Source organism: Bactrocera oleae, chromosome 2 (assembly GCF_042242935.1).
Source record: "Bactrocera oleae isolate idBacOlea1 chromosome 2, idBacOlea1, whole genome shotgun sequence".
Classification (NCBI taxonomy): domain Eukaryota; kingdom Metazoa; phylum Arthropoda; class Insecta; order Diptera; family Tephritidae; genus Bactrocera; species Bactrocera oleae.
Window position 1 is genome coordinate 24,928,265 of NC_091536.1, and position 26,638 is coordinate 24,954,902.

The window sequence follows — 26,638 nt, forward strand, 5'->3', positions numbered from 1 at the left end:
GCCAAAACGATGGTAACAGCCGAGTTAACACTAGCATCGCCCAACCCAGATGAATTAAAAAAACTTTCTATTATCTCTGAAACATCAACGGTTTCAAGTGACTCCACTGCTTACACAGGCCCTTTCGAAACCACAGCCCAGATACACTCACCCCCATTTAAAGTTGAGAAAAGCGATCAGTTGAATCGCTCAATTCTTAAACCTTTACCGCTTGTACGCGCCACCCCATACTGCGCAAATAAGTCAGCAGCGGCTGTGAGCTCTGCTGGCGATCCTTTAAAGCCCAATGACTCATTAACACCCGTTATAACAATGCCTTCTGAAATGCCTCCACTAGTGGCGTGCAAACCGAATGTGTCTACACTCTTTAAGCTGGCCACACCACCAGCATCGCCACATTCACCGCTCTCGCCCACTGATGTGGCACTTTGCAGCAACTTCCTCGACTCTTTTGAACCCACAAGCTCATTCTTGCCCAGAAGGCAGAAGACGGTTGATGATTCGCCATGTGACAAGCTTGACGTGAATGATTTACCCCCTAACAGGCGTCCTCCTTGCACATTCTACTCCGACATCAGTCCGAAAAAGGTACGCGAATGTGATGACTCTGGTAAACCGGCTGAGATTGTGCTCAAGTCAACGATACCGCAGACTCAGCGGCAACAGACGGTAGAAGAGAAAATCTGTCAAAAGATTAACCTAAATGATCTACCACCTTTCGACCAGGTACCATTAACAGGCTACGAAGAAGTAACCGCCGAACAAGTGCGTCGTTGTGACGGTCTCTTAGCAAAATCGCCAAACAAGCGGAGCCCGCCCAGTACACCGACATCTGCAAAAAGTATAGCCACCACGCCGGACACACCCGACACAATAAAGAACATAGCAGTAACCCCAAATATGTCTGCGTCCACTGCAAATAACTCAAAATCAAATAACTCGCATCCCAGCTCCAAACCGAACTCGCCAATAATGGCTGCGCGAGCCGCACACTCCCGTGCGTTGATTGAAACCTGCGAGCGCATCATCGCCGAAGAACGTCTGCACAGTAGCCACTTAAAGTCGGTGTTACCAGTCGTCGTCAGTAGCAAAAACAACGGCACACCCATTTTACACCGCAAGTCCAAAATTCCTAAACCGATACCCTGCTGCATCAGCGGCTCGGACTCCATGAATCAGGCCGATCAGCCAGGCAAACCAGTACTGAAACAGAGCAGTGGGCCACCCACGCCTGAATCTGTAGATGAAAATATGATAGTTGGGCGTCTGCACGTGGTTGAGACACAAATTAAGGTGACCACCACCACTCCGCCGCCATCACCAACCGTCACAACTAAAGCAAGCGCAAAAGCTATATCAAATCCAAACACAAAGAAAACAAAAAATATATTTGACTTCTTGCGGAAGAATTTCGGACTTGGCGACGACAACGCGTCAACGGTTGCACCAACTGCAACGAGCACAACGGTGGATGTGGCACCAGTGACCGATAAAGACGTAGTGAAGGTGGACGAGATAATCACTGTGGAAAACTCGAAATTCTATATACCTTCAGATGATATGCCACCACCACCGTTACCGCAGACGCCAGCGCCTGTCAACATCGAAATAACAAAGACTATCACCACGGACGAAATTGTTGAGGAGGGCAACAGCGAACAGGCTTTGGTGCAGGAAATCAACGATATGTTAGACGATGAGTTGAATAAGTTAGCGACGGAGAGTGCTGCAAGCGTAAACGGGGTTACGAGTGTCGACACTGTAAAATAGGGTTGTTATTTGTTAATGATGATCCCCAAGAGCTAATTCTGCCTCGGTACTACTCAAATGTTTTCATTGTCATTCAAATATACTATAATACAAAAATTGGTAAAATTTAAATAATTTTTTCCGATACGCTTGTAGCGAGCTTATGCTTCTCTAAAACCGCGTCTTAAACTTTAATGCATATAATGAATTTTCTGGGCCTCAAACTTACAACCCCCAATAAGCTTTAATGATTCTAAGCTAAAATTACATTTTCTGTATTTCATTTGAAGAAGCTCTTTCTAAAAGCTCTGAGTATCTGCCAATTTTAACTAAAGTTACTTCAAAGTTTCTCAGTCTCTACAACTACTCACAAGAACACTTGTTAGATTAAAATAAAACAATTTAATTTCTCGTTCAGTCGTTCAACCCCACTCACACACTCAATCGTGCGACCACAAGCTCGTTCGTTTCTTTGACTGAATCTACTCACAGTTATTCTTTTGTAAATTATTTTCTGTAAATGTATCGTAAAGAACTTTTTATTCATTTTATAATAGTAAAACTTTTTTGCAAAACTCGAATATATTCTGTAACTTCGCTCATTTTCAGAAGCCACAACTTTTAGACACAATAAGTTAAATTTGAAAAAATGCGAAAACGAAATCTATAAATACTCGTTTTTCTAAAATACATCTGCTATAAGTTCTCTTTTTAATTTCATATTTTTTATAAATGTTTAGTTATTTAATGTCGAAGCGCTTAAATTTTTGTCGCATAACCACTATGATTGAATATCAAAAGAAATGTATACTATGTAACAGTAAACAAATATGCAACAAAATAAACCGTTTTCATTGTAATTATTTTTCTAAAAACTGAAAAAAGTTTTTTCTTTATTTCACTATTCACACATTTTTGCATTTTTCCCATTTGCTACAATCATATTCTCATAATCATTTTCACACACATTTTTATCCGCATTCCTCGTTTCTTTCATTACTACGCTAATGGCAATCAGTGTGCCTCAACTCTGACTTTCAGAAAGCTTTATGGGAGTGGTGAATTCTTTTGAATCTAAGCTTTTGCGCTTTTATGCTTAATTTTTATTTTTTTAATTTGGTTTTTAAAAGCTCTAAATGTACCTTTGTGTGACACTGTTAAAATGTGTGCAGTGAGTATTTCGAATCGAAATCTGAATACAGTAAAAACTCGCTAATCATAAATTCGCAAACCTATATTTAGAATTTAACTAGCAGCCTAGTCTTATAACTTCCAAAAAAGAATTTAAAATTCCAATTAAGAATAATAAATGTGACGTATAGATTTTACAGTAAGTGATCGTTAAACAATTGAGAGAGAATGCATTTACCGCACACAGTGTATTCATGAAATCGTTTGGCAGGTTGTATTTTAATTTTTTTGGAACAAATTTTTATTTGATTAATAGTTTATCCGTTTCTTAATTATGAGTATTATTTACTGCAATTCATTTTAATTTTGTTGTACTGTATCCTGTTTGCTTTTGTTTAACTCTCTCTTATTTTTCTTCGGTTTTTCTTTTTTCGAAACTAGATTTTTCGTGAATTACCGCTAGTCATAAATTAATGGTTCAACAGTCGGAATACTAGAATGTACGCGACTTCAACATTTCTCAGTATTTATTAGCTCAAATTTTTAGTTTATTATTCCGAATCGAAATTTTGAAGGTTTTTTTTTAAATATATTAAAATATATTTTCGAATTGCCACGGCCAATTGATCTGAAATTCTATGTTTTAGGATAGATTTTAACGTTAAAGTCCAACAAAGGTTAAATTAAAAGATTCAATTCGACTGAGGTAGACAAATAGAAACCATTGAGATCTGTAATAATCAGATTTTATATGGAAATTCAATTCGTAACTGTAATATGCTAAATTTGAAAACTCAGGAATCTCCCCTTAAATCGCTTAGGTCTTTCAAATTTAACTGCCCTCTATTTTAAAGCTTGATGAAAATCAGCGCATATCAAATGCCAAAGTGATATTTATGCATATAATTATTTATATTTTGTATATTTGTGGATTTTTGTGAAGAGTACTAACCAAGTACGCTATAATTTCCATTAACTAAATATTAGGAAAATTAATCTTATCTAAATTGAATTATAAGCTAATTGAGTTGCACCGAATTATATATGTACTGCTCATATACATACACACGCCCACATGTGGTCACTTTTATATGTGTACTTACCCACCTACAGATGAAGTCTATGATATAATATTATAACGTATTTTATTGCATACATATGTGTATATACATATTTATAGCTATCCATATAAACATATATGAATACATGCAAACATGTATATTTATTGTGTCTCTCTTTACATGCCTGCGCATATAACGTGCTCGTTCGCTCGTATGTACGTTCGTTAAACGCCAAAATGTATGCTACAAAACAATCGAAACCAAACAAAACTTTGCTATTATCTGCAACGCTTTAAAACATCTTAAACAAATGCAAATTCAACTGTCGCTCGCATATTGCTCCGACTTCTGCTGCGCATTGTTTCGCTTACAAAAAATACCTTTGAATTGACCGATTTTCGTGCCGAAAAAAATATATGTATATTTAAAAAAAATATTCACTCATTTGGTGTATATTTCTGTAAAAAATGTCGACTGCTCGCATATATTTCCGATAAAGTAGTTAAATTTGCATAATATATGCCAGCAAAAACTGCTGTGCAATGCCAAAGGTAAGAAATTTGAATGAAAACCGAATATTTGTCTGTTTGTCTCTATCTGTATTTGTGTTATTTGTGTCGTTTTGTCGCTGTCCCTTTGTTTTGCCGCATATTTCCAATTTCTGTTTAATTTTCGTACAATATGTGGTATATTGTCCCACTTGTTAATTATTTGTATTTGCCTGTTCGTTTTGTTTAGTTTGTTGTTGTTGTGTCTCTTTTTCTTTCATTACACATGTAGCTGCTTTTACGCCTTATTGCATGCCTTTGAAATCGCAATCGCACCATTCTTCATTCTTAGCCCACCCGCACGTACCTATGTATATACTCTCGTATGCTTGCCTTCATTTAACCGATTTTTTTTCGAAAGTCAAATGTCATGTCTGTAATGGTGGAAATCTACTTAGTGGCTGCACGCACTGAACCCCGGTGACCATTTAATGTCGCATATAGACGCATTAGCTAAAAGGCGCGTAGCACGAGCCATTACAGACATAATATAAAATAATGTAGAAACAAACATGACATACGTAAAAGTGCAACATTCATTAAATCAGCGACTAAATACTGAAATCGGTATACTTTAAAAGCTATTGTCTACTGTGAGGCGCATGAGCCGCCTTCATTATTACCGCTAGCATACTTGTGGGCGCATTTGGAAATAATAAGAAACACCAGCAGCAATAACCTTTTCAGCAACCTCAAAAGCTCATTTACACACACACTTCTTCGGCTACATACATACAAAGATCCACAACCTTACCTATGTGCTGCATTTTTTGACGCTCGCACTGTTTCCACTTCATTCTTGTTGACTTTTTGTCGCCGTTAATTTCATTACATTTGCCATTACGAACAAAGGCTATTCCATATTATTTTTAGTGTTGTTGTTGCATTTTTCTATTTGTTTTGTCAAATGTCAACAACGCAGTTGCTTTATCTAAATGCCCATTTAATGGCCCACTGATATAGTTTAGTTCCATACATGCATTCTCCGCATCAGTCAGTCACCTTCCAACTGTCGTCGCCGTTGTGCGACTGTAATTATATTGCCAAATCGCGCGAAACACTCTCAGTCAAATACCAAACACCCAGCAGCAGTGTAGTGTCTTCTCTCATTGGCTTACGAAATTGCAAATATTTAAAGTTTTGCCAAATTTCGGGTTATCCTATTAAGACAAGTGTAACATTCTAGGTTTACGTGCAGTAAAGCAACCACGAGAAACCTTTATATGCCAAAGTTTACAGCGCTTCTCTTCTTTACATGTGATGGATCGCAAACCAATGGTAAGCGGTATAAAATTTCCAGTTTTTGTGTCGACTTAACTCAGGATATATTCGTAGGCTTGTACGCCAGTGCCTCAGGCAGCAATTAGAGACATCGCAACTTAATCTAATTAGTCAATTTCTTTTTATATTATTTCACTTAAAGTAGCTCATATATATAATACTTAAACATAAATTCACTTTCACATTTTGAGTGTTAGGCTTGGTTCACAATATTACAGAAACACATTCGTTTTCCCTCTCAAACTCATACGAGTATAATAAACATCGAAGTGAAGAAGGTTCTTCATCAGCAATACTTGCCTAAACACAACTGTACAAGTTTTTAACCATATTCAGACAATCAGCACTCCTTCCGTTTAGCGTAGAACCAAATATGCTGTCATACATGAGTTTATTTTGCCATTTTTGTTTGTTAAACAAATAAAACTAGATTAAAAGAATACAGAATATTTAAAAACCACATGCCGATTCCCAAATGTAAATACCAAGATTTCAAGAACATTTCATTAAAAATTAATACGGGCTTATTAATTATTGCTCTTATCGTGGACACGATAACGATATTGAGGTAAATAAAAGTGCTATGAAACTTACAATCTGTTCGCCGAATGCAATAAAATTTTAACGTTGCAATCATCTGGATTCCGTTAGTAATTAAGTAAGTAAATAGGTAGTCCATCAGTGAGACCAATCGAACGATTGTATGATTAAACTACCAAGATAACGATTTAAAATGGAAATTCATGATTAATTGCATACCGGGAACTTCACCTCAGCCAGATAATAGTGGCGTGAACGCTGAAACTTTAGGTGAATTTCGATTTATGTAAGAAATTTAGTGGACAACAAATTGAAACCCAAAAGTCGTAATTTCCTTTTATTCCTTGCGACAACAGAAATTAGGCCACAAATCTATATTTCACACAGAAGTAAAGGCACAAATGCTAATTTTATCTCATAAAAATTAAGGTATGAACAGGCATTCGGAGAAAACCACCCAGCAACAAAATTAAGGAAATGTTAGACAGACGGAGTGATTATGTATTTCATCTGCATTGCCTATACATACATACATATATGCATTTGTACATGGGTATGTATATGGTTACATAATCGTGCTACAATTGCACATACTGTTATTCAGACGCACATATTTTAATTGATTAAAAGCTTTCTAAATTGCGCACACTACAGTATTGATTTAATCTCAGCTTTTAACTGAACTTACGTGACCCGTGGCCAGCAATAAAAGCAAAAGGTAAAACTAAGTCTCTTTTAATTGGAACGTTTTCTAATGCTAACTGGACAAATGAATGCGAATTAGCTGCCACTCTTCTCCCTCATTGCACTATAAATTATTATCTATGTACTAAATTTGTGCAATATATATTACTAGCTTTTACCGGCGGCTTCGCTCGCATCGAATCCATCAAATAAGTATCAGATATCATTATAGTAGAAACGGATCAATAGAAATAATATATTTTATTGCTTGGCTTGGAATAATATTTGTGTTATTTCTCTGATTTACGTTTTTTATACATTTATGTTTTCTTTCATTTTTAATTTTTTCGACAAACAATCATTTCTGCCAAATTTTTTTTTTTTTCAATTTCAAAATTTTTAAATTTATTTTCCAAACATATATAATCTTCCAAAATAATTTAATCCGTAAAAAATTTATAAATTTTGTAATAAAAAGTATCCTATGTTCATTCTGACACCTCTAAGAGAATATGTACAAAATTTCATGATGATCTGTTAAGTAGTTTTTGCGTGAAAGCTTAACAAACAAACGGACTTTCGCATTTATAATATTAGTATAGATGTACGTAGAGTGTACGTGTGCCTAGAGTTTCACACAAGCAAAACTGTAAAAAACATTAAACATAGATTTGTAAACAAAATTATTAAAAACCGATATTGTGAGTTTATTGTCGGAAACCGAAAAGATTTTGCTTCTACATACATAATATATGTATTACACTGTGCGGCGAAAATGGAGGACTTGAAAAAAGCAAAAATTTGTCAGATTGAATAAATACCTATAAAATGCGATATCAGTCGTGCATATTTTGGTTAAGTATTTTAACCATTAGGTTAGGGTTAAATTGCCTAAAGCAATACTTTCCGGAAAATTTTAATGATATTCTACAAAAAATTAATTTTTTTTTTTGTTGCCCTGGATATCTTAGCAAATTTTAATGGTTTCAAGTGTTCAGATAACGAATTTATTCAAGAAATTTTGAAAGTGCTCTTGTTTATGATATTTGCGCTTCTTAAATATTGACCAATTATCGGCTTTATAGTAATTAAACTGTATTTTTACAATTATAATTAGCGTTCTGCACTCCTTTTTCGCGCATATAAACATCACGTGGTTTTAGGGTTAAATAAAGATCAAGCGTGGAGATATCCAAACCTAAAGGCAACCAAATGTCCCTTTGCCTTTCAAAATAGTTCGCATACCCTCAGAAACTCATGATGCCTCCAAATTCATTACAATTCATCAGTGGGAGTGAAAGGGAGGGTATATAAAATAAACGAAAGTAAATCTTACAAAATCATTGATAGTGTCATGAAGTGGAAGCCAAATATATCCAAAATCGATCTTATATCTAGCGCAACAAAACCACTGTAGACCAGTTTAATGAATGCCGCGACAGATACAACTGCTGTCACAAGTACAATAAAAACAGCTGAACTCTATTACTACTATTAATATTTTTGCATAGCGCGCTCAAATCATTAATTTCAGATTCTATGTTTTAGTTATTTACATTCACTCAAGACGCTACATTAAAGAGGATTGCTTATATGGTATATATGAGTGAAACGTGAGTTGTGTCTTAGTCGACTTGGCTGTTATCCTTGTCTACATATATGAATTTGTTAACATGTTCATATGGTATATACTTTCATTTTACTTATCGGTTGTGTGTCTTGCTTGATATATTAATAAACGAATTAAAAATTTCATGCGATTTTACATTCAACGTGAGTGTTATCAACTATATACTTTCATTATTTAATATAATGAATTGTGAATTAATTTTTCTAAATTCTTAATTACATTTTTAAAGTCAAATTTTATCTTTCTTTGTGTGTTTGTCTTTTTTCACTCTCTTTTCCTACTATGTACATACTGTTCTTACATTTTTCCATTCACGTAGCAGCCGCATTGATTTAAAAAAATTCCATATATGTATGTATGTATGTAAATATGTGTATATATAATATACTTGTAGTTTTGTTTCAATGAAATATGTGGCCATAAGCATTCGCATACCAAGTGGAACAACCAACCAGCCACTTTTTATTCTTATTTAGTTGAATATACCCGGCCAGCTATTCATACAAATATTTGTTCGTCCACAACTGCTAATTCAAGACTTATTTTAAACAAATTTAGTTAATTTATTTTGGCTTTTTGCATGCAACATTAACCTATTAATGACTGCATGATTACTTGTTTGAGATAATAATTGCAATAATTTAATTTAAGTTCTTAATTTGCTGAATAAATTAATGGAAAACAAACTTTTATTGGACTAACTAACATTGATCTCATGATTTCGTCTTTTTCATATACTCATGTGCTTGTTGACTGCTGGCTAATTTGTCTCAAACCATTTAATTGCGTTTGAAATTCACAAAAAAAAAAATTATTGAAATGACTATGAATATGAATATGAATTATAAATTTTTGATTTTGGTAACAATAATAACAAATAAAAAACAAAAATAATAAATAAAACTTTTAATGAAATTGCTGCAAAAAAACATAAACTCCGTCCAAAAAATAACAAAAACAAACAACATTTGGGCTGCAGATCAACGAAGCTCTTGAATTGGCGCTGGAAGCAATTGACAAAGATACCACATTCACCATAAATGATACAGCAACAATAAAAGCAAAAACCAAATCATCCAACACAATTGCAAGTAATCATACAAGCAACACAGTAACAACAACAACAACAACAACACAAGCAACAACAATAGCGACGGCAACAATGTCCACAATGATAGCAGAAACAGCAATAAAACACAACAACAACAATAATAATGATGGATTACTATGTGCAAAGGATACGTCGAACAAAACCGACGAAGAGAAGGAACACAAAAGTAAGCAGCAACAACAACAACGATTTGATGCAAATACAAATATTATGAACACTGACAATGATGATGATGGTGGAAGAGAGGAATGGCGCGAGGCGCTCATCTCGCAGGAGCCCATTTACGAGAATATTTCGGCAGCATCTACGCGACAGGTAGATGTTGAAGCAAAGCGAATCATTCCAACGAGCATGTTGAACGACAACAACAACATGGCAAATAATAATATTCCCAAACAAATTAATCAAATAAATAACAGCAATAGTAGTAATTGTAATGATATTGAAAATTCGTTTGCCAATAATTCGCTATGTAATATATTGACTAACAACAACAATAACAATAGCAGCGGTAGCTATAGCGCTAGCGATAACAAAAACAAAAGAAATCTTGACAATACTTTTATTGAAATAACCAACGCTTACGCTAATGCTACAACTATTATAACAGCTGCCGGTATAATGGCAACAACAACAACAGCACCAAGCGATTCGCTCACAGCCAGTGAAAACGCCAGTGCTGCCGCAACCTCAACACAAGTTGCAACAGCAGAGGACTTTAAAAATATCACAACAACAACCGCAACAACACAACAAACTGAAACAAGCTCACCAGCTCCAAAATCCACAATCACAAAACCCGCAGCAGTTGATCCGCAAACGGTGACTAATAACGCAACGACGCCGCCCGAACAAGAACCCTACTATCAGGTGCCCAAATCAAGCGAGCCCTACTACGATGCACCTAAACATTTGCGCCCTGTGCCGCTTTACGAAAATATCGAGGTCTTCTACACCGGCTTGGAAAATTCCACTTTGGCTAGCGGTACTGGAGCCGCACTTACTGGCGGCTTCAAGCTGGAACCGCCGAAAGAGAAGCCACCGCCGCCGCCCATCGAGAGTCCGCCGCCTTTCGACGATGTGGACAGCGTCGATAACACAGACACGTGGTCTTCGGACAACACCTACGAAACGATTTCATCACGTTTAACACATGTCAACGGTCTGGTTACCGACCATCCTTCGCCGCCCATCAAACGCATGAACTCGACGAAACGCATCAAGAAGGAGTTGCGCAATAAACGTTCGAGTTTCTTGGGCATTGACACCACGAACTTGGATGATGAGGAAACCTATTTGGAATTGACAGTGGCACCACCACCAGATATGGCGCAGCTGTTGCAGGAAGAGCGACGTTTGGAAAAACAATTGTACCTGAAGGCAGGTCTGTGCGATAGTTCAGACACAGGTAAGTGCTGAAAGCTATTTGTACTAGGTGTATAAAGCGAAACTAGTAATCTATTTTCCATCAACAGGCGAGAGTCGCGATTCGGGCGTCTCTGAGAATCACTCACGTCAGAGCAGTGAACATTACACGAACTCATCGGAGGAAAACGATCGACAAATCGATACACCACCACACAGCCTCAAATCCAACGAGCTAATCTACCAGAATGAGGCACTACTAACGGCCGCGCAGACGCCACTGTTGCAAACAGTGAAGGGGAACTCAGCCGAATCATGGACTGAGTCCGCAACTGTTGCTGCTGCTGCCACAAAGTCACTGACAGAGGCCACCGCTACCGCTAATGCCAAAATGCTTTCCATTGAGGAGAAGATACGTGAACAAGAAGAGGTCCTGCGTGTAGAACGCGAGCTGCTGCAGCTGGAACAGGAAGAGTTGAAGCGCCAGCGCGAGAACTTGATGTTGCGTGAAAATATGGCACGTCGTGAACTGCAACATGGCGCCAAAATGCTTATGTCTGCCAATCGACGTTCACTACAAGACCTAAATGGCGTAAGTATGTCGCTAGCAGGTGGTCTGCCAATACCGAATGGCGGTCCAACTGTAGCCTACCAAACGGCGGTGCCACAATATGCCATTGCCGCTCATAACATGCAACAACCGACACAGCAGCAATTTGGCGTACCACTATTGGCTGCGCAACCAACACAACAGATCTATGCAAATGTACCAAATATAGAACAGCAGTACTATCAGGTGGACATTGATTACCGCAAGTCCATGTCCGACCTGCAAGAGTTCTCCAAACGGCATATGCTGCCTCCCATGCCACCAACAAAACCGATGCGTGCCATGCAAGTGGGCACTTCAGCCAATGCGCTGATCGTCAATGGCACCGAAGACTTCATAGCATCGCGGCATGCCTTAAATGCTCAGGGTTTCGGCGGCTCGTTGGTGAAAATCGCCACCCCTACAGCGGCGCCACGTGGTCACTCGGCCTACCCGAACAATCACCAATACCAACACCAATCAACACAAAATCTGAGCAACAGCAGCGACAGCAATAATAGCATTAGCGGAGTTAATGCCACAATGCCAGCCGTATCAAATGGACACGCCGCACTACCGGGCAATATGTCGCGAAATACGCTGCATGCGCTCAGTGCCACACCTAAACCCAAATTCACGGACGGCTGGGTGCAAGTGCAGCAACGCAAATCATACGACACGAATTTGGCGAATGATCCCGCTTGGCTTTCGGCGTACCAGCAAAAACGTAAGTCCATGCCGGAGCCTTATCACGCCTACAATAACCATTGGCTCGTGCAAGAGGCCGAGCAAAGACGCATTGCAGAGCAGCAGCGACGCGGTGGTTCGACGGCCACAACATCGGTGCATCAGCAAAATGGCAGCGCTGTTACCGTCGTTGGCATGAAAACTGCAACGGTTTCCAACGGCAATGGCAAACCGCTACCAGATTCCATCATACAAACACTGACGGAGCGTGTGCAGAGCAAGGGTATCGGCGAGCGGAAGAGGTGAGTTCCTACTAATGAAACTATCTACAAAAGTTCTAATTCAAAAGACCGTTCTTCCCTTAGATTCGACTATAACAACCAAAGTACTGCTTTGGAGAAGAGTCCGCTTCATGCGGCCTCCACATACTATCAGCACCAACAGCAGCAGATATCGCAATCTGTAACGCCCACACATCAACGACATCTCAGCGGCTCGACGTTAACCACAATGTCACCACAAGTCAATGTGAACGCTTCGCCGGCTCATCAGCACCCACAGCCGCAGCACCAGCAGCCACAGGACAAAGTGTTGAGTGTCAGTGGCAAGAAAAAGTGTTCACATTGTGGTGATGAATTAGGTAAAATTTGCTACTACGTTGGTTGTGAGTGTTTACATTTGAAATTCCTTACAAGTAACGAAAAGTAATTAAATTTAGTTGGATTGAGCATACTCATAGATGGCATTAAAGCTTCACTGTTCAAATCACAACTTTAGAACTTCTTTTGTTGGCGTTGTGAGGTTTAAAATTTCTCATATTTTGTAATCATTATTGTGAATAGTAGTCATCCCTCAATGTCCAATATAATTAGGTTTCCGCCCGACCCTCAGTATAGCTGTAATTTAAGTAAATTTAGTTGATCCTCAAATATTTTTAACCCTCATTTTAAAGGATATATCTAAATATATATGTGTTATCTATGAATATGGTGTTTTTATATTATTTCTTCACCACCATTAGTTAAATAAACATTTTATCGCTAGTAATAACACACTAAGTGATTTTTTACTTATTGACCATTATTTGAATTTCAATTTAAATATTCCCTTACATGCCTTTCCGCAAAACGCAGACACCACTGGCTGCACGGAATCCAGTTGTCGGCACGTACACAAGGCTCTAAAATATATAGTTTGGGTGTAATATTGACGACGAAGAAAATAAATGTATGTTCAAATACGATTTTGAAATACACACAATAAAAGAAGTTATCAGAGTTATCTCTCTGATGTCTCTGATCAACATTTTATGTATGAATTAGTTTCACATATTTTAAAGTTTACAGAAAATTGTTATCTGATCAAATTTGACTTAAACTTTATCTATAATAATATTCGATCTTTAGACTCGTTTTTCGTCAACGTTACGCGGAAATTTACTTTAGGCTTAGGTTTAACGAGTCTGACATTGGCGCAATTCAAACAAGATGCGTTAAGCGGGTTCATAAAAGTTGTCGAGAGACATTTTGGTTGTACGATTCTCTTTTTACTTATCGGTAATAAAGGTTTATGTATTATTCCCACGTTTTCTACGAGCCCAGAACCACTCACGTTCAATAGTAAAAAGAAAAGACTGTGGCTAAGTCCACATGATATTTGTAAGATAATTTGTTTTAATATATAAAGATTACATAAAGTAATGGTTATTAATTACAAGTTAAAACTATTATAATTTCATAAATGTTAAATAATGAATATGTATACCAGAACCTTCTTCTTGATATTCGTTCAAGAAATTATTATAGTTAAAAACTCACAAACAACAAAACACTTTTATCGCCTTTTAGTTGTAATATTTTTTATTTTCAATAACATTTTTATTTTTCAAATCTCCCGCATGAAATAGGACGCGGCGCCGCAATGATCATAGAATCGCTGTTGCTCTTCTACCACATCAATTGCTTCAAGTGTTGCGTGTGTCACGTGCAGCTCGGCGACGGACTAAACGGAACAGATGTGCGCGTGCGCAACCACAAATTACACTGCCAAAATTGTTACTCCAGCGATGATGGCATCAAATTCAGCTGCGTCTGAGAGCGTCTGAGGAAACTGAGGGGAAAATGTGAAAACAGTTTAGCAAAGTAGTGGAAATCCTGAAGTTGGGTCATGCCTGTAGTGATCAGCTGCCATCCTTGTGGAACCGAAATCCTAGTGGAGTTGTAGAGAAACATATACATACAAACACACATAAATAGACGTTAATGCAAAAACCATGAAGAATTGGAGCGAAAACTCCACATCCAGCATGCAAGTCAAACAGCGCTGAGTTCAAGCTAGAATTATGGAAAATTATTCAATGTTGAATAATTTTCATGTTTATATTTACACATTTTACTGTTAAAATTTACACTTTTTAAAAGTAACGAAATTTTCAAATTTTATATTAAATGAATTTTACAACGTATTTAGTATCATATATGTATGAATGTATTAGAAGCTTGCGCTAATTGCTTATGAAACAAAGTGAAATGAAAACAAAACTGGAATTTGAAGTAACCAATTCTACAATAACTTGTGTATAACGCAATAGATATATATATACGAGTATACATATATACACACGCATATCTATACAAATGTGCTGTTATGAATTGTTAAAACTTTTGCTAATACTTTTATTTCGACTATCAAATGTCCATCGCGATCGTTACGTAGTGGCAACTGTCAATATACAATATTAAAACTATTAAATGTTAAAATCAAAAGAAATCTAGTTGAAAAATTTAACCAATTACAACACACAAAATTAATAGGCATACATATATACGTGCGTGTGAATGCTTACAGATGTACACACATAAAGCACCGACTGTCATAGTAAATAAATTCACAGCTTATTCGTTAATATTAATAATCGTGCTTAAAGCAAGAAAAAATCTACAAATTTAAGCAGAAATATTATGGCTCTTTATGGCAACATTATGGCAAATCTTTACGCTCTAAATGAATGTTGAATTTGAAAATTTTGATTGTTAATAAATGTTGAATAAAAGTAGCAATGGTTTTAAGAGCTAAACTAAGTGCTTAAGGCGCAAAAATCTAAAACAAAGCTGAACAAGTCAATTGACATGAAAATATCGAAATGTGAAAACTATTATAAATAAAGCATTGAAATCTTTTTCCGCTGAATACACTTAAAAACCAAAATCAAAACTATGGCTTGTTTGGTTTTTATCGATATTGTAACATATTATATATTAACTAAAAACTTATTTCTTGAATTATTTTTACGATAAAAAGGAGAACATGAAATTTTCACTTTGTATTTAAGCAACTTATTTAACCTTGTGTAATGTGAAAAATTACATGCATAGAATTATACATACATACACATTTTATGCTATACATATGTACATTAGGTTTAATGACTTTTGTGTAAATATTTTTTTCGCTGAATATATTTATTTATAGTTTTTATGTGCAACCAATAAAAAATAATAAAAACACTAAAATCAAAACTAAAAGTGTCGATTTGGTTCTTTTTCCAGCATTTATTCTTGCTTCCAGGAAGTCATGGATAAAAACACATTTATATTGCTATTGCTTTTTATTTTGGGAAAGGCTAAGATTTCTAATGAAATTTGAAATTTTGATAAAAATTTTAAATAATATATGTAATATATATCAACAAAAATATAGTTTTATTTAACTTTTTTCAAAAAATTCTATTGATACGAAAAACTAAATAAAAAATGTGAAAATCGGAATTTTGAAGGTGTATTATTAGCTTAGTGCATTTAGAATTTATGAATTTTTACTTGCAACATTTGATGCTAGAAAACTCCTTGTATTATATATATACATATGCATGTACCCACACTTTTTTAACATTTCTCACTCTTTCAATGTTTACTTTTGTAAAATTTTCTGCAAAAAAAATGGGTGTGCTATATTTACTCGTTGTAAACACATAATTAAATAAAATCGACAAAATTGTCTTGCAAAATTTATTATAATAAACCTTTTCAATATCTAAGTGTACACAAAGATGTTTGGCGAATGAAATTTTCTATTAATCTTAATATTAACTAATTACATATTGCCAATTGAAGTCTCTCGCACACAATGTTGCGCACCATGTTGCTAGCAAAATATTTATCGAAACATTTTACTAACGGAAATGAGTCTATTGAAATTAAATTCGTTGCCGCATGTTTAATCTTACAAAAGAGGTTACGGCCTACTTTCAGGCGCCTTTTAAAATCAATTCTGAAGTCAATAATTCATCTTAAAATGTTGCCTATGGGAAAAAATATTTACACGTTCCGTACACGCACCCATATTTAAAGAAGAAGCAAATTTATTAGCTTTTATGAAACGTTAAAATGTATATTTTTCAAGTTCAAATTCTTAAAGTTACAGAACATTCACTTTTGTCATTATTCATTTCAAATTTCATTCATATAATTTAATTCTACTATGCTTATATTATGAACATTACATTAAATTAGAGGTATGCACTGCGAACTTGGGTTTATTTTGAACCCCTTCCGCTCACATTACCTCTTCGAACCCAAGTGCATTAGGAAAGCCTAACAACACGTATGGGCTAACAGGCGAATAGAGGCGTCACCTCTGCTCACAGTAATAAAATCACTCATACGCCATGTTGGCAATTTATTATTTCAGCTTTAAAAGCTCCCAAAATATAATATATATGAGGATGTAGGCACATGAAATAAAATATTTAGAAATAAAAATATATATCAGAACTTGTAAAGAGTGTAATTTTTTAGTACGAAAAACATTAACAAAAGCAATTTTTTCAGGATATTTTCCTTTAATTGCTAACATTTCAATCTCGATAAAAAACAGTTTTTTGTTAAATGGGCTTTCGTTTACATAATATGATGTTATGTGGTATATACCATACATATGTACACGCAATTGTACATAGCTGAGTAAATGAAATTAATATTTCTACGAGAATACTTCAAGAATTCTAAAGAATCTGTAATGGACAGCTACTTAGAAGATCTTATCGAATTTTATTCAAATACCTATGTATGTATATAATATTATGTATTATTAAATTTATGGTTTTATAATATAATTATATATTTGGAATTTCATAATAATTCGATTTTGCAAAGACTTCAAAGTCATTTCACTTATATCAAAAGTGATAAATAAAACCGATTTTATTATTTGTATTTCTCTTTGGAAATGCCGTCGAACATATGGTAGGCCTACAATATATATTGTACAATAACTATTTGTATTATACAATATTACATTTTTTATAATTATTAAGTACCCAACCGACCTCTACTTTAATTACCAACTTTGAAATATTATTATAAATACTCTTCTGAATATGCTAAGTTAAACAAACACAATTGACACTCCAAGGATGAAGGAGATTTAGCCACCATATGCGATTTTTTGTAACTTTAAAGCCTCAGATAGTTGACCATCTGCAAGCCTGTAGCTGTGTCCCATTCACGTGATTCGGCGAATTTAAACTCGCTTAGCCATTTGTTCTCCATCTCGTCGTATCGTGCGATGGCTTCACCGGAAACGCTGTACAATTTATTGTTTACGACAAAAATTTCATAAAACTCGCGCTCCTCCCAGAAGTTAATGACATCCCAGCGGTTGGCGCGCAGGTCAAAGCGTTCCATACAGCTGCCCAGACCCTCACAACAATAGATGTGCGAACCGATTGCCGCGCTAGAGCAATAGCTGTTGACCTCACGCATGGAGGGCATCTCCTGCCACTGGCCCACACGTGGATCATAACGCTCTACCGAGTAAAGTGAACGATGATCGGTCTCACCACCCATCACGTAGAGCGTATTATCTGTATCAAGAATAAAATATAAGATTAAATTACATTCATATATACACACCACTAACCGCACACTACCGCGCCCATTGCGTTTCGCTTCGCCAGCATATTCTCACGAAATGTCGCTTTATTTGTGATCAAATTCAAACACTCCACCGAACAGGTGGCACCTTGCAATGTATTGCCGCCGAGCGCATACAAACAGCCATTCAATATGACCGACCGGTGGTGCGAACGCTCCATCAGTAGCGGATGCAGCTCGTGCCACTGATCGCGATAGATGTTGTAGTAAAAACTCTCACGAGTGCTGCGACCCACACTGCCACCTTGCGCGTATAAAATATTCTTGTGCGCCGTCAAACTGACGGCGAATGCTGGTCGTGGCAATGGCTGCAGCTGCGTTGCCTCGTCGAATGCCAAATTAAAGCGTTGCAGATCCGGTTTGCGGCCCATTTTGTCCAACACAAAGATATTCCACTCCATGCTATCGGCACTGTGCAGCACATCGTGCAGCCAACTCTGACTCTCCGCGCTCTGCTTGAGGATGGGCAGTGAGCGTGCCACTTCAGCTGTTACGCAAGCTGGATGTATGTAGCGCAGCAGTGGTGCCAAGTTAGCCGTGCGCTCTGTTGGTCGATGTTCGGCCCAACGTGTCAAGCCACATAGCACAGCGTCGTCGGAATGAACGTAAAGAGCATCGTTAGCCAATATATTGCTGAGCTGTGCAAAAAAAAATTTACGCATGATCGCAGTGTTATCAATGGTGCACATTTACCTCCAAGTAGGTCATATCCAAAAATTCCTCACTCTGCACTACTTCTTTGAAATGTGTTATGATGTATTGGCAAGCCGAATCCAGCAGCGTGAAATTATTTTGTTTCTCTGAAAGCGAAAAATCTTATATAAAATATCTGTATATTTAAATATCTCGGCTAGTTTAGGCACCTGCAAAATGCTTAAAACCCAGACAATTATCAGCGTCCAGCTGTGCGCACATATACTCCGTACACAAGTCCATCAAATGCTCCAGCTGCAGAAAGGCCGCAGTCTCCAGCAACTGTTGCACACAATCAACATAATTATCCAGGTGGCCGGTGTAAATGAAGTCCACTGCCAGCTCTAAACAACGCGGCTCCATGTCGTGTATGTGAACTTCGTTCTGTGAGCTCTCTGGAAAGTTGCCGCCAAACATCGCCTGGAAGTAGGGGCTCGCAGCGGCGAGTATGTTGCGATGGGCCTTAATACGCAGATCATCACAAACCAAGCAAACATCCGTATACTGGAAATATGTAGTTACACAGAATTGAAATCTTTATCGAAAGCTGTAAAAATTAAGGCGTGGCGGTCAATTAGCCATGCGGCTAGTAAGGCTTCCATCAGCCCACTCTCAGCCACTCTAATGACACACTTTACCTGCTCATTTTTACGGAACTCATTAAGTTGCACCAGTAGCGCTTCGGCGTGTTCATTTTGCAACGACTGCGCTGCTGCTAGACGTCCGTTACCGCCGCTGCCGCTCATTGCCCACAACACACAATGCCCACGTCCGCTAAATATGCTGCGACCGTTATTACGGTTATTTGCGCTGTTGTTGTTGTCGGTATTGCTACGAATATTGCTTGCGCCGAATTTTGCTCTGATTATTCGATTTAATTAGCTGCATTTAATTTTCAATTTTGCGCACTAATTTTTCACTGACCACATAATATAATATATTTTGCTGTTCTCCTTACTTCTGTTGCTGTTTCTATTTCGATTGCACACTTTTTGTTTTGTCAGCGTCTCTTTTCGTTGCTCTGTTATTGACGATGGTTGCATTATTATCTAATACTTTCGTTTTTGTTGTCAAACGAAATGCCATAATTATTGGAGCCTGCGCACTGTCGTCAAAAGAGTGCATGTCCCTCGCTTTTATAGAATGGAATCGGAATAGAGAGTGGAAAACAAACAAGCCACAGCTGTTGCTTTTCCAGTGACTCTTTAGCGGTAAATTTACGTTCTATTAGTAAATTTAGCCAGTTCTTAGCCGGATATGAATTCTGATAATAGAAATTCCTAATTTTTAATAGACTGAATAGATTTTGTTTAATTTTTTGTGTTTGTTTTTTATTTATTTATTTTTTTTACATCTTATAAATTAACAAGTACGCAAATTTCATTTTTTTTTAGTGTGAAATGTTGGGATCCCAAAATTCTTTCCTTTGCTTTTCCGTTTTACGAGTTTTTCACTTAAACAAGCGTACGTCGTTTCACATACAAATGGGTAAATACATACATGAAGTGATTAACTAGGTGAATTATTCGATTACATAACAAATGTAATACATTGACGACTTTGTTGTTTTTGTGCCGAAATCGAAAAGTAGCGTTAATCACTGTGCTGACTTCGAGATGCACGAAGTTCACTACATTAAAGAAATTTAGCTTCAAAAATAAAGCAAATTGTAACTAAAAACTAAATACACACATACATAAATTAAAAAAAAAATTTACATATTTCTTTTTTCTTATTTGAATATAAAAAAACAACACCAAAAGTTGTAATGCAAAAGGTTCGCATCATTGCTGCTGCCAGTGCGCATGTGTGTGAGTGTATGTATTTATGTCACATTATCATCTGTTTACTCCCTTTCCTTACCACACCTCGCACTTCTGCACGGGGTTCATACGAGATCCATCGGGGCAATTAAAGTCGCGCGCAAAGTCCTTCATATTGCTGAATGTGCCCATGACGCGGAATTGCGAAGGCGAATGAACACCGGTCGTGATGCGCATTTTGAGCGTTTCTAAAAAAAGTTTTTAGTTTGAAGATAAATAGTTGTTCCATCAAAAATTCGATTTCAAATACGCACCTTTGCGATATTTGGCGCACCACGTCTGACCGGCAGAGATCCAGAACATCTGCTCGGGGGTGTAGTCCAAACCGGGCAATTTCGGCTCGGGACCATTCTTTTCCGCCCACTGACGATAAGCTCGATAGGATTCTTTCACGCCACCATTGTCTGCAATATTCTCACCTTGCGTATTGACGCCATTCAGCTGCAAATAAAAAAATATGTGGAGTATTGGAATTTGACAAAGCTTTCGCACTCAGTCATCTCTCACTTACATTTCTGTCAACAGAAACAGAATTATGAGATGCACAAAGTGTCCTTACTGATAGTGAATTTTACGCAATTTTTTCTGTACTTACATTCAAACCAGTTTGTCCGTCTGTGAAATTTGCATACTGTTCAATAATACACTTGGCCTTGTCCAAATAGGCCTTCTGCGTATTCTCTGCCCACCAATCCAACAAGTTGCCCTGCAAATCGAAACGACGTCCTTGATCATCGAAGCCGTGCGTAATCTCATGGCCAATAACGAAACCGATAGCACCATAATTCATGTACTTGGGGCGTGCAGCGTGGAAGAAGTGACCTTGAAGAATACCAGCAGGGAATTCTAAAAGAACGAAAACACAAATTTACCCACCAAATAGTGATACCTCTTACAGCATTAGTACGACGAGAGCTTACGTATACTGTTCTCAATCGACGAATAGTAGGCATTGACAACAGCTGGACGTGCGTGACGCATCCAATCTGTCTTGTTTACCGGCAAACGCAGCTTATTGAACGAGTAATCTGTACCAAAGACATTCATGTTCAGGAAGGACTCAAAGTACTTGCTGGAATCAATCTCCAAATTGCGATAATATTCCTCCAATTTCGAATTATCTAACATCTCATCGGGATAGCCAATGTGTGTAGTCATCGCATACAACTTCCTCTTAGCCTCCTTCTTGGTAATATCGTCCATCCAGTCGACCTCGCTGAGTATATTGTCGAAGACTCCGCGAATTTGGTGCACCATGTCCAATGCTATGGACTTGGAGTCTTGCTTGAAATGCTTGCGCACATACAGCGAACCGACGGCAATGGCCAAGCTACACCCCCCAAATATGAAGTAGTGAACGATGTGAGCATAATGTCGACAAATAATCGGCGCACATAGTTCAACAAATGGTAAACACATGGCGACACGGGTGGGGAAGGGGGAAGCATGGTGTGATGTGAGTTATGTTAATCGAACATAATTATGGTCACATAATAACGATTTGTGAACAATGTTTTATGAGCAACGTTGTGGAACGTTCAAGTATAACGATGTGGAAACGATGAAATACGATGAGTAGCGATGTGACCACAAGCACGTTGTTCAAATGTTTTATGAAATGGACATAAAAAAGAATAATACAATTTTCAGGATTAATTTTTAATTACATAAATAAAAAAATTGCATAAATAGATTAAAAAAACTAAATGTTTAAATTTTTAATTTCTTATATTGAGTATGTACTGTGCTCTATAATGAAGGAATCGTAAGGATGCGCGCAGGTTAGTGTGTGACATAAAAACACCTTGCAAAAGCCGATGAAACAAAAAGTGCAAAAGGTAGTGCATAAATTTGAACGAGTTAAGAAACATAAGAACTGTATTTTTAATAAGCTTAGTTTTCGAAAATTTCGCTTGGGGAACAAACTCTGACTATTACAGCAGTCAAAAAAAAAGCACCCAAAGACTGGTTGATTGCATATCACTAAAGGCATGTAATTAAAGCAAAAGTTATTAGTATTGCATTTGAAAATATTATTTGGTTTTTATTAAAATAACATCATTTTGTTTGAATTTTTTGTTTTTGAATAGTAAGGTCTGCTATATACATATGTATAGTATTATATAATAATCTCTCCGTGATGGCGATGTTAAATAGAAGAGTCGTTACCTTATACAATTCTTTTTATTTTTGTATAAGTGTGTGTCATATTTAGATCTTCTGCAGAAAGTTAATGTTTAAGCGATATATCATTCGTACATAAGGAAATAAACTAAACGATTCATGAAAATTTTGAATAAAGGAAGGAGATAGCAAAGCAATGTTGAAGAGCAAAAAAGCGTATCGATAAAAATCTGTACCCTTCAACTTCAAATTCGACATCACGTAATTCGCTGAAAGGTTGAAAGTAAAGACGAACGTGTGTAATTCAAAATATTTTTAAGTTTGGCAAATAAATTAATGCAAAAACAACAACTGAATCAAAATAAGGCAAACAGAAAAGCGCATGCAATAAATTATGAAATTGTGGTCCGAATTGCTCACAATTAGAAAATCAATTAATTAATTAAATAAGACTTAAGTGAACACTCGTATAAGTATCCTAAAAAATAAGTCACATAACATAACTAGTGTTACATTTCACCTTAAAATGTTTCCATGTTCAGCTTTAAATAATCTTATGTCAGTTTTCTTTCTTTTCAACTCAATTTAAATAGAGCTACATTTCATATAGGTTATAATTGAGGTGCCTTGCCGGAATGTTCCTTACTCATCAATTATTTTGTAAACGTCTTCAAGCAGTAAGCAAAATCAAAGATTTCTAAAAGTGTTCGAACTTATAAAGAAACGCCATCAGCATAGTCTTTAGTTTGTTCAGAGCTCTTTTCCTTCAGCAGTTTCGATACTTATTTTATATTCCCAAACTTATGATTGCCTAGATTTGTTTCCAGAGTTGCAAAAGGAAAATAATATAAGCTACCAGATCTGACAACGGAGCAGTTCGAATATCAAATATCTCTTGGTCTATTGTAGTTTATAAGCTATTGATCTCGATGATTTCATTTTTCCCAAGAATTATATAGAAGTGAACGCTAACTAAACCTTACAGGCCTATATGCATCTACACTAAGTGACTATGAACTTATTCAGCATTGTGGAACACGGAACACTTATTAATTAGCGAAAGACCAGATAGTTTTTGATCATCACAGAGGACGAACGAGCCAATGGAGCCCATAAACAGAGCCACTAGGAAATAAGAAAAGCTTCGAACGGCAGGTTATTTTTAATGTGTGCTCATGTTTTTTATGAAAATAAGAATACTTGAATTTCTACATTTTCTAACCAACGAATAGTGTGCTACTAGTGCAAGGTACTAAATGAATGCATATGTGTTACCAAAAACAAATTGTGAAGAACTAATAAAGCCACAACACAAAACTCAACTGAAAAGTGGTGTAAATCAAATCAAATAAAACAAAAGTAAATAAAAGTAAATAAATCTATTAAACTTAGTACCCTTCTACTTCATCTTCGACCTCTTCATCATAGCTGTAAGAAAGCAGAGATAAAACATATACTTATATATATTAACGTATTTATGTAAGAATTTCAGTCTAAATAAATTTGAACTAAGCAAATGCATGAAACGCACACTTTTCCTAAGGAAGCAAGCCAATATTTCTTACAAGAAGAGCAATTAACATCAATGAAAAAAGGTACCAATCAATTTAATATTTGCAAGGGAACTTACATGCCATTGCGGATACATAATACATACACAATTAATTAAGTGCACACAAAATAATCTATGCTACATGAAGAATTTGCAGCCAATTCAACAAATGTCGTAACTCAAAACAAAATGGTTCTACTGGGGACAGCTATTTTCTCAAAGTATCTTGGAACAAATCAAGTTTCTAAACGACCACCTACCTGCCACTGGCGATATCCACGCACTCCTTCCAACGCGCTTCCTGCTCCTGACGACCCGACAAAGCGGTCGCGTATTGAAGTTGACGCTTGCGGAATTGCTCAGAGAGAAAAACGATCGAAAATGCGTGTATACGCCACATCATGTAGTTCGCAATCACACGATTTGGTGTACGCTCCAATAGTGGGCCTAACTCTTCAAAGAAACTGGGTACTGAAAGATTTACTGGCTCATTTTCGTCCACTTTGATTTTGTTCGGCAGCAAAGCGTTGGTGTAATCCACCCACTGCACGTAAGGATAAGCTGCTTGGAGCTGCTTCAGTGTGCGTATGTTGTAGAGATCGTTGGTGTTGCGGCGCTTCTCAGCTGGCCAGGAAATCTAAAGGGTCAAACAATTTAAGTAAACTTTCTTAACTTTGCATGAAGTCAACTCACATTTGCCAAAGCAATCTCGAAATCGAGGGATTCTCTCAACTCACTCTTCGCTACATCCTTATCAGCACCAAAAAGCACAGCCATATCGACCATGTAATCATAATAAGAGCTCACCAATGTCTCGTTGAAGCCTTTGACGAGATATTCGCGACTCAAGCCAATAGCAGATTGATCAAACTGTAACAGCAAAGAAGGAATTTGAAGTAAAGCAAACTGCAACCACCACAAAGAAACTAAACGAACTCACATCTATAATACGCGTTGTACTGTTCTTTAAATCCACACTGACTGAAAAGTCGATGATATAGTCCATGCTGAATCCCATCCTACGGAACTTCTTTACAGTCTCCTGCCAAGACCAGCTGTCGTCTGCGTTCCATAAGTCGCCCTCAATTACCGGCCAGCCGCCGAGTTTTTTGGCAATGTCTGCAATCGGCTTGGCACCCAACTCCTCAATCAGTGCTGTAGTTGGCGAGATTGAATTTAAATAAAACTTTAAAACAATAACAACTGCAAGAACTCACATTTGTTCATGCACGCCTTATACAGCGCGTTCGGCAGCTGGAAGTGTTTGGGCTCTGTGCCTGGCCGTTCTTCAACAATAATCTCCTTCAGCTGTTCATGTAGTTTATCCGAGATCAAAGAGAACGTATTCAACGAATCCTTGTCATCGGGTATTAAATTCTCCTCTATATAAGTACCGCAGACGAATTGATAGAAATCATCACAAGGTTCGATCTCTGGCTTCATTTTACTTAGCACCGCCGATGAGGTGTGTATGCATTCGGCTGAGAGGCAGACATCATCCTTTGGTAGTTTCTGTGGTGGCATAAAGACCTCATTGTCCGTGATGCGAGTGGAGCCTTGCAGCGCCTCTGGTGGATTGGTAGTTGCTTTGAGCTCTATCGAAGTAAAGCAATTGTTACAATTTCGAAAATTCTTACTTAATGCAATTCTGTATTTATCTCGAATATTCTTTTTTTGCCAACAGGCAAAACACATGCTTCGTTTCACTCACCTTCCGTCAAACGATTTGAAAGTATAACAGAAACCAGTCCAATGACAAGACCAACTACTGCTATCAACGCAATAATACTGATCAATACCAGGCATCGTTCCAGCGTGGTGCGTCTACGCCACCAATTCGGATTCCTAGATAATGAAAATGTGGAAATGTGTTTAAATTAGTATCTGTTAATTAAAAGGCAGTGAACTTAGAAAAATTAAATATTAATCGAATAAAAATTTTGATGATAACTATTTATTTTCGCTATATATTTTCCAACTATTATCTAACTATCAAAGATTAATAGCATTAAAGTTATACAGCAAGAATTGGATTCAATAAAAAGAAATCTCCACACTTTACAGCCGAAAAAGTAGATACTCGTCCAAGGAAAATCAATTCTTGAAAGTTTGGTCTGCGTTCCATGCTTTTTTGCCG

The 26,638-nt window shown here is 36.9% G+C and overlaps 3 protein-coding genes across 17 annotated transcripts in view; 1 reads left to right on the forward strand and 2 right to left on the reverse strand.

Moving 5' to 3' along the window:
- The window catches only part of smash (smallish), a 118,412-nt gene extending 102,512 nt beyond the window's left edge, over positions 1-15,900 (forward strand). For 9 of the 12 annotated variants that reach the window (XM_070112841.1, XM_070112840.1, XM_070112844.1 and 6 more), the window contains 6 exons: positions 4,444-4,492; positions 5,676-5,767; positions 9,604-11,143; positions 11,211-12,678; positions 12,742-13,016; positions 14,283-15,900. In XM_070112841.1, the coding sequence (XP_069968942.1) occupies positions 4,444-4,492; positions 5,676-5,767; positions 9,604-11,143; positions 11,211-12,678; positions 12,742-13,016; positions 14,283-14,470 (3,612 nt within the window). In that variant the 3' untranslated portion in view covers positions 14,471-15,900. Of the gene's footprint in view, positions 1-4,443; positions 4,493-5,675; positions 5,768-9,603; positions 11,144-11,210; positions 12,679-12,741; positions 13,041-13,509; positions 13,604-14,282 lie in introns of all 12 variants that reach the window. The other 3 variants (XM_070112847.1, XM_070112848.1, XM_014235618.3) reach the window with 3 other exon arrangements.
- Positions 15,901-16,735: 835 nt separating this feature from the next.
- On the reverse strand, positions 16,736-20,160 carry LOC106618067 (kelch-like protein diablo). Its single transcript, XM_014235608.3, has 5 exons — positions 19,641-20,160; positions 19,173-19,506; positions 19,003-19,109; positions 18,296-18,947; positions 16,736-18,239 (listed from the first exon to the last, which is right to left on the reverse strand). Exons 1-5 carry the CDS (start codon positions 19,746-19,748, stop codon positions 17,830-17,832), a joined length of 1,611 nt encoding a protein of 536 aa, XP_014091083.3. The 5' UTR covers positions 19,749-20,160; the 3' UTR covers positions 16,736-17,829.
- A 146-nt stretch (positions 20,161-20,306) lies between these two features.
- Positions 20,307-26,638, reverse strand: part of Nep2 (Neprilysin 2) — a 29,700-nt gene continuing 23,368 nt past the window's right edge. For 3 of the 4 annotated variants that reach the window (XM_014235678.3, XM_014235677.3, XM_014235679.3), the window contains 10 exons: positions 26,213-26,346; positions 25,719-26,096; positions 25,442-25,656; positions 25,195-25,371; positions 24,762-25,138; positions 24,345-24,377; positions 21,746-22,155; positions 21,421-21,671; positions 21,080-21,266; positions 20,307-21,013 (listed from right to left, as the gene is read on the reverse strand). In XM_014235678.3, coding sequence (XP_014091153.2) covers positions 20,862-21,013; positions 21,080-21,266; positions 21,421-21,671; positions 21,746-22,155; positions 24,345-24,377; positions 24,762-25,138; positions 25,195-25,371; positions 25,442-25,656; positions 25,719-26,096; positions 26,213-26,346 — 2,314 coding nt within the window. In that variant the 3' untranslated portion in view covers positions 20,307-20,861. The remainder of the gene's footprint in view (positions 21,014-21,079; positions 21,267-21,420; positions 21,672-21,745; positions 22,156-24,344; positions 24,378-24,761; positions 25,139-25,194; positions 25,372-25,441; positions 25,657-25,718; positions 26,097-26,212; positions 26,347-26,638) is intronic. The other variant, XM_014235680.3, reaches the window with a different exon arrangement.